The sequence below is a fragment of the Silurus aristotelis genome, assembly GCF_946808225.1.
Source record: "Silurus aristotelis genome assembly, chromosome: 4".
NCBI lineage: Eukaryota > Metazoa > Chordata > Actinopteri > Siluriformes > Siluridae > Silurus > Silurus aristotelis.
In genome coordinates, this window is record NC_139577.1 from 2476151 (window position 1) to 2487449 (window position 11299).

The following is an 11299-nucleotide window of genomic DNA, read 5'->3' on the forward strand; positions in this document are numbered from 1 at the left end:
GCAAACGGTTGTTAGTTTTTCTTTTGTGGATTTCCCTCAGCCCCTAGTCTATTCACAGCCCTTAGAAATCACATCCCCATTTCTCACTCCTTTAATTTACCTATGACTTTACAGGAAACTATTATCATAAAGTTATAATATTATTGTTACCATACAAATTATGTTATGAATGTTGCTCGGACAGGTTTTTGCTTCAACGATGAGCTGGATCGGATGTCTTGCCAGCGCAAGAATGATTATATGAGTACTATATTCTATCTAGCAACTCATTTTCCGTTGACTTGTCACCTCTTATTCACAATTTAATACACTTTGCAGAACTCAATTCAGTTGCAGTTTTTCATTTTTCGTAACGTTTATATAAAATCTAGACTATTGTGTCTGGAAATCCCAGAGGGCCTACAGAGTTTAGAATACCTGAACTAGCCCATCTGGTACCAACAATTATTCCACAATCAAAGTCACAGAGATCACATGTTGTTTTCATACTGATGTGTTATGTATTCATTCTTGGAAGCTCTTGACTTGCAGCTGTGTGATTTTAAGCATTGTGCAGGCACCACATAATCAGTTGATAAAATAATTAAGCAGGAACAGGATGGCATTTTTTTTTGTTTTTTTTTTTTTATAATTTTTGAAAACAAGATGCACTATAATGAGTGTTTGTTGCATTACTCAAGACATTGTACAGTTGGGATTTTTCAAGGATCTCCTAAGAACACTTTGTACTTGCCCCTTTTAAAGATTAAGCACTATTGCTTCATATTTTCACACTATCTAGAAGTCACATCAGATGTTAAGTCTAAACTTCAATAGGCTTATTCCCAACATATTTGCTGTATGCAGTTAAATGGCTAGAAGTTTTCAAGCAGAATAAACTGTTAACCCAATTGGAGCATCTTGTTTTCCATCACAGCAACTGGGTATTCAATAAAATGCAATTAAACAAAGGAATGCATTGATTAAAGCCTTTTATTACAATTAATATAATTAATTATATGCTTTATTTGAATAATTAACCCCAATTTAAATATTTCGATAGAAATGATCTTTTCTAATGTCAGAGTAGTGATTAGTTGTAGATATTAGTTGATTTAATACATATTAAATTAGTGATTATTTTTGCATTTGGAGTTTTTTAGCAGGTGTTCTCCACCAGCACCATGCTGTTGAGCCAAGGCTGACTCCACACTGCCAGTGTGCATACACGAGGCTTGAGGGAAGGGACAAAAACAGAGAAACGTTAGAATGCGAAGACAAAAAATTATTAACAGCAGTAATGAAAGATAAGAATCCAAGAGTTTTGTGTAACCAACCACTGGTTTCACAAAAATGGCACACTTATGTGTAGGTGCTCCTTTTAAACAGGATGTTGTTGCCATCCTCACAGTGAAGATATACTTCACACCAGAAACAACCTGAAAGATTTCACACATACATCTGAAATATTCAATGCACCCTCATTAAAATTCATGAGATTTTATTAAATCAGGTGTGTCTGGAACTATTACACACCCAATGCATATAAAAGACATTTGTATGAAAAGGTGCGTTTTGTGTGTGTATGTGTGTGTCTTTCAGTCTTGTTGGGACATGTGGCTGATTTTAATGTCTTTGATTTTTTTTGTACTTTAGGTTTAATGTGTGTAGGTGTGTTAGTAGCTCTGAAAATATTTTCAGGAATACTTCGGTCCTCCATCCTAGTGGGATGTTGGTTCCCATTGGGGATATTAAGACATGCGTCTCACACACACACACACACACACACACACACACACACACACACACACACACACACACACACACACACACACACACACACCAGAAAAGGAACATTTGTGTCATTGTCAGGGTGGATAACCCTTCTGTATATTCACAATTAAATGTCCTACCTGTGTCTGGACCTTGATCACATGAAGAACTTGGCTGGTGTACAAGCTGCCACTGTCTTGTAGGTAGAGTGTAGGTAGAGCATATTCTAGGTACAACATCCTGTATAATGCTGACCACATACTCATATGATGCATTTGACATAAATCATTTTTTCCCTTACAATTAGTTTTGTTCTGATTTATTTGTTCCATTCGATTCAATTCAGCTTTATTTGTAGAGCACTTTTAACAATGGACATTGTCCCAATGCAGCTTTACAGAGATGAAAAGTTTATAAAGTTGGAATGTAGTTGGTTCTTGTTACATTTCCACCTTGGATAGGCCTAGAGGAGTGTGGGAACAATAACCATTTAGTTGTTGTGGGTTGTTTGGATAAAAAGCAGGACCAGAGTTTAGATTAGTTATTGCTTTAATAGTCAAGTGCAGTAAGGTAACAAACAGATTCCAGAAGTTATTCCACAGAGTCAAAAAGATTAGACTCACACCGGCAAAAGAACATGGACAGTGCCGAAGAAATGAACATAAGAAAAAGGTCTACTCTAGGCTGTATTTCGGAAGCTTAACCTAACTAACAAACAGCAACAGACTAGCTGACTACTCTTGGCTATGCTACTAGAAAATACAGTGGGTGGCACCTGCCCTCTACCTACGGTGTTGGAATGCAAACACCCTAAAAAATGCATTGATTAAAGCCATTGATTACAATTAATATAATTATTTATATGCTACAGTTGAATAATTAACCCCTATTTAAATATTTCGATAGAAATGATCTTTTCTAATGTCAGAGTAGTGATTAGTTGTAGATATTAGTTGATTTAATACATATTAAATTAGTTAATAAATCAGGTGTGTCTGGAATTCTTACACTCCCAATGCATATAAAAGACATTTTATTAAAATGTGTTTGCGTGTGTGTGTGTGTGTGTCTGTGTGTGTGTGTCTTTTAGTTCTTTTGGGACATGTGGCTGTATTTATTGTCTCTTGAATTTTTGTACTTTAGGTTTAATGTGTGTAGGTGTGTTAGTTGCTCTAAAAATACAAACCGATTCCTAAAAAGTTGGGACACTGAACAAAATGTGAATAAAAAAAGGAATGCAATAATTTACAAATCTCATAAACTTCTCATTTATTCACAATAGAATATAGATAACATATCAAATGTTGAAAGTGAGACATTTTGAAATGGCATGCCAAATATTGGCTCATTTTGGATTTCATGAGAGCTACACATTCCAAAAAAGTTGGGACGAGACACCGTGCCATTCACCGTTGCCGGCTAAAACTCTATAGGTCAAAAAAGAACCCATATCTAAACATGATCCAGAAGCGCAGGCGTTTTCTCTGGGCCAAGGCTCATTTAAAATGGACTGTGGCAAAGTGGAAAACTGGGATGTCATCCGGACTAAAGAGGATAAGGACAACCCAAGTTGTTATCAGTGCTCAGTTGAGAAGCCTGCATCTCTGATGGTATGGGGTTGCATTAGTGTGTGTGGCATGGGCAGCTTACACATCTGGAAAGGCACCATCAATGTTGAAAGGTATATCCAAGTTCTAGAACAACATATGCTCCCATCCAGACGCTGTCTCTTTTAGGGAAGACCCTGCATTTTTCAACATGACAATGCCAGACCACATACTGCATCAATTACAACATCATGGCTGCGTAGAAGAAGGATCCAGGTACTGAAATGGCCAGCCTGCAGTCCACATCTTTCACTCATAGAAAACATTTGCCGCATCATAAAGAGGAAGATGCGACAAAGAAGACCTGAGACAGTTGAGCACCTAGAAGCCTGTATTAGACAAGAATGGGACAACATTCCTATTCCTAAACTTGAGCAACTTGTCTCCTCAGTCCCCACACAGTGTTAAACATGGCCTTGTCGCAACTTTTTTGAGCTGTGTTAATATCACAAAATTGTAAATCAACTTATTTTTCCCTTAAAATGATACATTTTCTCATTTTAAACATTTGATGTGTCATCTATGTTGTATTCTGAATAAAATTTCGACATTTGAAACTTCCATATTACTGCATTCTGTTTTTATTCATAATTTGTACAGTGTCCCAACTTTTTTTTGGAATCGGGTTTGTGTTTTCAGGTATACTTCGGTCCTCCATCCTAGTGGGATGTTGGTTCCCATTGGGGATATTAAGACATGCATCATACACAAACAAACGCACGCGCGGACCAGAAAAGGAACATTTGTGTCATTGTCAGGGTGGATAACCCTTCTGTATATTCACAATTAAATGTCCTACCTGTGTCTGGACCTTGATCACATGAAGAACTTGGCTGGTGTACAAGCTGCCACTGTCTTCGTTATACTGAGCGACAGCGAAACTCAGGGCTTCCTGGACTTGAGGGTCGTTCATGTTAGAATTTGTCGGGGCTCCGACAAGATTATCTTTTGCCATGGCCAAGCAGAGTGCCAACAGCAGAACCACAACCTTCACAATCATGATGAGTGGACCTCGATCTAAATCCTCAAGCATGAAAATGCGAGTTCTAATTGAGAAAACTGAAACCTTCCAGACAACTGGGAGGGCCTTATTGCTAAACAAAGTGGAATAGGGGCGTGTCTCATTGCGTCACAGTTTCCCTAGGATCCTGTTTGTGCACAATAAAAGCGTTAATTTTGGGGGGGTTGGGGGAAATCCATATTTAAGGAAAATGCACGATTTTTTGCTTAATTATTTTATCTTAAGCTGAAATGCACCAGTTCTTTAGCAAAACTGGATGTGAAGGGAGAACTGTGCAAGTATTTTCCCCAAAGCCATCAGGCTCCTCAACACACAGAACTGAAATGAAACTCACACACACACACACACACACAAACACATCCTGAACTTAACACACACTCATTACTCATCTCATTCCACCATAATTTATTTATTATTATTTATACTTGACACATTACGCTGTTTTTTGCACTGCACCGTGTCTGTTTATATTTACTCCCAGTTATAGTTTTTTTTACAGTTCTCCTCCCACAGTACTGTATAATCAAACTATACAGTAGGTTTACTGGTCGGAGCTATCTTGGGTTATGTTTTGTCTTGTGTTGTCTGTTTGTACTGTCTGTCTGTCCTGTTTTTCGTCTGTACTTTTTGCACTAGGTTGCACTCGATGCACTTTACGTAGCTTGTGTTGTGTTGTTAGTGTAGCACCAGGGTTCTGGAGGAACGTTGTCTCGTTTTTACTGTGTACCGTGTACCACTGTGTATGGTAGAAATGACAATAAAAGCCACTTGACGAAAATAATACATCATAATACATCGATCAGGCATAACATTATAGCCACATGCCTAATATTGTTTTGGTCCCCCATTTCATTAACAACAGTCACTTTTTCAGCAATTTGAGTTACAGGAGCTCGTCTGTTAGATCGGACCAGCCTAGGCTCCACATGTGCATTAATGACCAACGGCCAGCCATAAACCTGCCGCCAGATCACCACTGTTCCTTCCTAGGACTACTTTTGATACATACTGACCACTGCAGAACGGAAACAGCTGCAGCTTTGGAGATGCTCTGACCCAGTAATTTAGAAATCACAATTTGGCCCATGTCAAACTCACTCTTATGTTTTATATTGTCCATTTTTCCAGCTTCCAACACATAAAGCTTAACCTAACTAACAAACAGCAACAGACTAGCTGACTACTTTAGGCTATGCTACCAGAAAATACAGTGGGTGGCACCTGCCCTCTACCTATGGTGTCTAAACAATGGCAAAACCTATGTGGTGAGAATGTGCGCTCACCTGGAATGTAGGTGAGCGCACATTCTTACCTGTTCACAAACCAGGTGAGCTAATATAACAGAAACAACCAGCAACACTAGCACAACTAGTAACGTAACAGTTCTTTATAAATTTGTCCCTAAAGAGCAAGCAAAGAAAAAACTCCCTGAGTTGGTATGAAGAAGTGGTCGGTTAGTGGTTAAGTGGTTGGAAGTTCGGGGATTCAAGCCCTGTATTGCCGAGTTGCCCCACTTGGGGCCCTTTAGAAAGGCCCTTAAGCTCTTAAGCTTCCTAACATCGCTGGGATATGTGAAGAAAGTTTTTTTTACTGAGCTTTCAAGTTTTATGTGACAAGTATAAAGTACCTTTCTTCTTTCTTTATAACCCTTGAGAGAAACCAGACACAAAAAGGAACCTGTCCTCATTTTGGTGGCTCCGAATGTCAAGTCATTACAGCTCCCTCATTGTTGTGGTGTGCTGTTCAGTGAGGTGCGCTTAAATGCAAAACTCTTCATGCAAACTGTGATCTTGAATTTGGTTTTATCTCATTTACCAAAGGTTGTTTTTTCCTCTTGTGGCAAATGGGTTTAGAAGTCTAGCATTTAGATTTAGTTAAAGTGCATAGAAATATTTCTCAAGATTGTCTGGGTTCCTTCCACCTCTCAAAAACATGCCAGTAGTCAGACTGCTAACATGCCCCAACATGTGAATGCTGTGTGTTCAAAGTGCTCTGTGATGAGCTAGTATTTTCATTACAGTGTTCCCATGATAGGCTTTGAATGTCAATCCAGCTCAGTGTAGTGAAGTAACTCGAATGATTAATCACATTGTGACTCTCTCAGAAACTAATCAGCGCCAAGTTTCCTAAAAGCATTGCAAAACCGAGATAATCTTAGCTTTGAGGGTGTTTACTGTCATGCCTGCCATCATTTCACTCTGACTATTGTTTTGCAATCCTTCTGTGAAATGCAACCCAGGTTTGAATATGCCATGATATACAGTATAGTTCTATCAGTTCTTTACATTTAACACACCTTTAACATCGTGAGCAGCTTTTTTTTGTGATGCATCACTCAAATAAACCAGACTACAGCAAGACTTTCATATATCCTGCAACCTGCGTTATTTTCTGCACTGCGACAGAAACCGATGTTTACTGTCACAACGGTTTAGTCATATTCATGAGACATGTGTTGAAATCTGCTCTGTAATATTCCATTATTTTTGATGACATTTTATCATAAGAGAAGTCTTGAGTTTCAGAGACCCTTTGTCCTGCAATGCATCCACCACCGTGTTTTAGAGTCCTCTATACACTACCCAAATGCTGTGTATATCTATTAAGTTTGGTACTTATTGCAGTGCAGTTTTGTCTTTTGGCAAATTTACCCTTTGGCTAAATTGTTTATATATATTTTTTTTTATTTTGGAACTGTATGCCCTGTAACCATGTTGGCTTTGTGGTAAATTGATGCAAACAGTCCATGTGTATCTCTGTTAGCTTTTTTTTTTTTTTTCAGATAAATGACTGATATTAACTTCTCTTTGGACAGAGATATGTAGCAGATGAAGTTGCTGTATTAGGTAAGTTAGTCTACAGTATAAAAAACAGGCTGGACTATCAACTCAAGAAATAAACTCACAACATATCCATTTCGAACAGCCTTTTATTACCATCTCCAAATACAACCAGAAAATACAACAAAGCAGATTTTATGACAGATTCTGGTTCGCTCTTAGCAGTTATTCTCAATAAGCATCATGCTGTGCATCCAAGGCAGACTCAACACTGCCAGTTTGCATTCGTGTTGCTTGAGGGAAGAAGACAAAGAGGCAAAAGATATAGCATCCAAAGCCATACAATTCTATGTTAAAAGTAGTAAATATGTGCATGAATTAAAAAGCTTTGCGTAACTAACCTGTGCAATGGCTGGGTCTGAATTGACGGTACAAGTGCTATCAGGTTCTTCTTTTTTGCAGGATGTCCTGGCCATCTCGACAGTGAAGATATACTTCAAACCAGACACAACCTAAATGAAAGAGGAAAAAAATTAAGTCGTATTTTGCTTAAGTAGGATGATATGACACATTCATTTATCTTCAATAAGAACTTTGTCATTGTTGTAGCGGGCTTATCTTCAGAACATCCAAAGCAGGAGGTTTAGAGTAGTTAAAGCACATAGTACAGTAATATGTGTGTATTTGGGAGGTGAAAGGAAACCAGATTATATGATTATATGAACATGTAAACTCCACACAGAGAGTAATCTTAGATCAGTCTCGAAACACAGACAGCAACTTGACCATGATTGCAAGGAAATGGTTTGTTTGATATAGGGCATTCTAAGTCCAGATGTGAGCCAGTCAACAAATGGTATAGTTATGGGAATTATTTTGTCCCACAGTACACTTGCAATTGCAAAATTGGAAGTCTGATACATGCAAATCGGAATATAACCTCGCCTCGATTCCAACATGCACCTATGTTTTAATTTTTAAATGATCTAAAATCCTTTTGGCTACTGAGATAGGGGTTAGATTTAAGCTAACTGTAGGCATGCCGTTAATCGGATGCATAAATAACTATATATAGTTATAATAAAACAGTAAATCTTACCTGCACCTGGGCCTTGATAACCTTAACAACTTCACTGGTGTATACACTGTCGCTATCTGCGTTATACTGAGCGACTGCAAACCGCAGGGCCTCCTTGGTTTCTGGGCTGTTGATGTCCGCATCAACTGGCGCTCCTACAAGCACAGTGCTTGAAACTGCCAAGCAGACTGCTAAGAGTGAAACCACGACCTTCACAAGCATGATTACTAAGCTTCGAGCTTAACCTGGTGAGATGAATGTGCAGTTCTCTTGGGACCCAGCAAATATTTATAGTGTAATTCCGAAGGAGCGTGTCAGGATAACAATGGGAAATAGGTGTGTGCGTCCTCAAGATTTTTGTAATTAGGTGAAAATGATTAGACTCTGTTTGAATATGATAAACATTATTCATCTAAAAGATAAAATCTGCACGTAGCCCATGGAAGCATATTACATTACATAATGTTCATATCGCAAATCTTATACACCCTGATTTTGAAAACCCAAATCTCCATATTTAGCCAGGTGCCTGAGTGCTAATGCTAATTATTCCATACATTTAATTAGTTTACAAATGACTTTAAATGTCATTTTATTTACTTTTTTTTATTTTTTATAAATGATTGTTGCTTCCACTGATGGTTGATCAGAAGTCAATGACAGTCACCATTTGCTGTTGTATTAACCTCCACTTTGCTGGGAAGATGTTCACTAGATTTTAGAGTGTACTTGTGGAGGTTTGTGCTCATTCAGCAACAAGAGCATTATTTAAGTCAGATACTGATGTAGGTGAGGTAAGGAGTCCTGGGGTGAGGTCAACGATCCAACTCATCTCAAAGTTGTTTAGAAAGTTTGAGGTGAGATTGCTAGAGCAGGCCACATAAGATCTTCCACTCCAATCCATGAGAACTGTGTTTTTTGTGGAGCTCAATTTTGGCATAGGTGTATTGTCATGTTGGAATGGGTTTCTGATTTATTTGAAAGGTAAGTGTAATGCTTGTGCATCCAAAGACTACAGAATTGTGTGTTTCTGACTTTGTGGTAGCATCTTGGGGAAAAACACACATGACTTCGAAATACATTTTGTCTATACACTGAAATGTATGTAGAATATATATTCTTCTAATGGACGAGAAATGTAAAGAATTTCTAGCTTTTAAATTAATTTAATTGTGTTTGAAAAATCTATTCTTTTGGGTTAATTCGTATTAATTTTATTACTAAAAAAAGAGTAAAATTTTGGCAGAATAATGACAGTAGGTTGACTGGTTATGCTCGATTGCCACCAGGTCTGAACAAGTGCACTATTGTGTGAAAATGTTGCCTTGTGCCGGACTCATATCCAATTCAGGGCGTAGTCCTACGCTACACCATGTTTTCCAGGACAGGCTTCTACAGGATTTACCCTGAGCTGCATTAATCGGTTAATGACGATGAGAGAATGGAGAAGTTGCATTTTATTTTGCATTTCAATAATTTCCGGTCTTATGGTCTATGTTCAGAGTGAGATGTAGTGCTCAACGCAGCATATACGACCTCTGATTTAGTCAGCAGGAAATAACTTAGCTGCATGCATCCTGCACTGTGAACCACATTCACACAAACACCATAAGTGGATTTTTTGTGATGCAACAGTAATTAGACTTAAGCAGGATTATGTTTGCTGGAACATTCAGTACTTTGCCGACCCCAATGTATTATTTGATTTAATAATAACTGTAATAATTATATAAATGTATTAAATGTGTTAAAGCGTCCCCTTTATTGTTTTACAGTCTTATCTGGCACATTAAGAAACACATGATCAGAAAATGTTTGTTTTTCCTGATAAAAAATTACAGTGAAGTGCTTTACTCTATTTAATATCGCCATTTCGTCATAAGTGAAGTGGCTCTCAAACAGCTACCAATACACTGAAAGGGCATTAAATAAATACCAAGGAGAATTTATCAGAAGAATGATAGCTCAGGAGTTTGGACTGAATTGCATAGTGTGGGGATAAAGTTTTAGTGAAAGACATAGTGGGAGTCAAGTGTGTTCTTTAAAAAACGTTTCAATGAACACGTATTATGACAGAGCCAATAAATGTGAACGTGTGATTCAGGAGTAAGAAATATTTAATGTGCAAAAAAATCAAAATAGTTTTGCCAGTTTTTTACCAGACATCACGAACAGTTTAAATGCTTCAGGTTAATTAAAAAGAATAGAGATTTATTGGATAAAAAGTTCTCAAATCCCATTTTAAATCCATTTTAGAGTTTCCAGTTTCCAGTTTTTCATAAAGCCTGTCTGGGCCCCAGCTCACCTCCACTTACCATTGTAGTCCCAATCTTACATTTTAGAAAGTGCTCAGGTTTTGCACATTTTTGTTACAGATTTATGTTCAAATTTATTAAGTTTACTTTTTTTTGCCATTGATCTAACCCATTATGACAAAGAGAAAAAAATATCTAAGACAGAAACCTTTCACTGAAGTAAGTATTCAGACCTATAATCTACTCTGAGGAAGCAACTGTTGTAGTAATTACAGTTTTGAGTCTCCTGGTGTCGTCTCTACAAGCTTTGAACTCCTGGATCTGTGCGGTTTATCTCATATTTACTGTCATTTTTCAGGCATGTTTAGATTGGATTGTTTTGTTTTGTGAACTTCCACCATCAAGTTTGACTGGGACATACATTAAAGGACATTCAAAGATTTGTCCAAAAAACATTTCAGTTTTGTCCTGGTGGTATGAGGTGAACCTTAACCATCTGGTTTTGCCATGCGTACCTCCAACAATTGTAAAAAAATATTTTTTACTCTGCACTGTATTCTACCATGCCACTCCTGATTTATGGAGTATCTTGGAGATTGTTACTCTTCCAGCAGGTTATAATTTGCCATTGGGGTCTTGACAACCCCTTGAACAAGGTTTTTCTAACCTGGTTATTGAGTTTTGCCAGTTGGTTAGCAGTAGAAACTGTGCAAAATGCTCCTAGAGCTTTTGTCTTATGTCTTGATACTGATTGAGAGCTCTACGGACTTCATGACCTGGATTTTGGACTAGACAATATTAGACCA

General features: G+C 37.7%; 2 protein-coding genes and 1 long non-coding RNA gene across 4 annotated transcripts; 1 reads left to right on the plus strand and 2 right to left on the minus strand.

Moving 5' to 3' along the window:
- Positions 1–51: 51 nt before the first annotated feature.
- Positions 52–4463, minus strand: LOC310725532 (cystatin-like). Of its 2 annotated transcripts, none has more exons than XR_014533390.1 (3): positions 1893–1951; positions 1317–1418; positions 52–1213 (listed from the first exon to the last, which is right to left on the minus strand). XR_014533390.1 is itself a non-coding variant. In XM_083540550.1 (3 exons), the coding sequence occupies exons 1-3, from the start codon at positions 4390–4392 to the stop codon at positions 1139–1141; spliced, it is 411 nt and encodes a 136-aa protein (XP_083396676.1). In that variant the 5' UTR covers positions 4393–4463; the 3' UTR covers positions 52–1138. The 2 variants fall into 2 exon arrangements, 1 of the variants encoding a protein (XP_083396676.1); XM_083540550.1 differs by lacking the exon at positions 1893–1951 and adding an exon at positions 4159–4463.
- On the plus strand, positions 1395–2941 carry LOC310725552. The gene is made up of 2 exons (XR_014533415.1): positions 1395–1492; positions 2742–2941. It is a non-coding gene; the product is annotated as an uncharacterized lncRNA (long non-coding RNA).
- A 2828-nt stretch (positions 4464–7291) lies between the features above and the next one.
- Positions 7292–8509, minus strand: LOC310725626 (cystatin-like). The gene is made up of 3 exons (XM_083540619.1): positions 8260–8509; positions 7562–7672; positions 7292–7453 (listed from the first exon to the last, which is right to left on the minus strand). The coding sequence occupies exons 1-3, from the start codon at positions 8458–8460 to the stop codon at positions 7379–7381; spliced, it is 387 nt and encodes a 128-aa protein (XP_083396745.1). The 5' UTR covers positions 8461–8509; the 3' UTR covers positions 7292–7378.
- Between the last annotated feature and the right edge of the window lie 2790 nt (positions 8510–11299).

Excerpts from the sequence above, each read along its gene's own strand:
- LOC310725532 (XM_083540550.1), bottom strand. The coding sequence starts at position 4,392 with ATGCTTGAGGATTTAGATCGAGGTCCACTCATCATGATTGTGAAGGTT. Across the intron at positions 1,419-4,158 it reads TGATCAAGGTCCAGACACAG|GTTGTTTCTGGTGTGAAGTA; the intron begins GTAGGACATTTA and ends GAAATCTTTCAG. Across the intron at positions 1,214-1,316 it reads CCATTTTTGTGAAACCAGTG|CCTCGTGTATGCACACTGGC; the intron begins GTTGGTTACACA and ends CCTTCCCTCAAG.
- LOC310725626 (XM_083540619.1), bottom strand. The coding sequence starts at position 8,460 with ATGCTTGTGAAGGTCGTGGTTTCACTCTTAGCAGTCTGCTTGGCAGTT. Across the intron at positions 7,673-8,259 it reads TTATCAAGGCCCAGGTGCAG|GTTGTGTCTGGTTTGAAGTA; the intron begins GTAAGATTTACT and ends TCTTTCATTTAG. Across the intron at positions 7,454-7,561 it reads CAGACCCAGCCATTGCACAG|CAACACGAATGCAAACTGGC; the intron begins GTTAGTTACGCA and ends TCTTCCCTCAAG.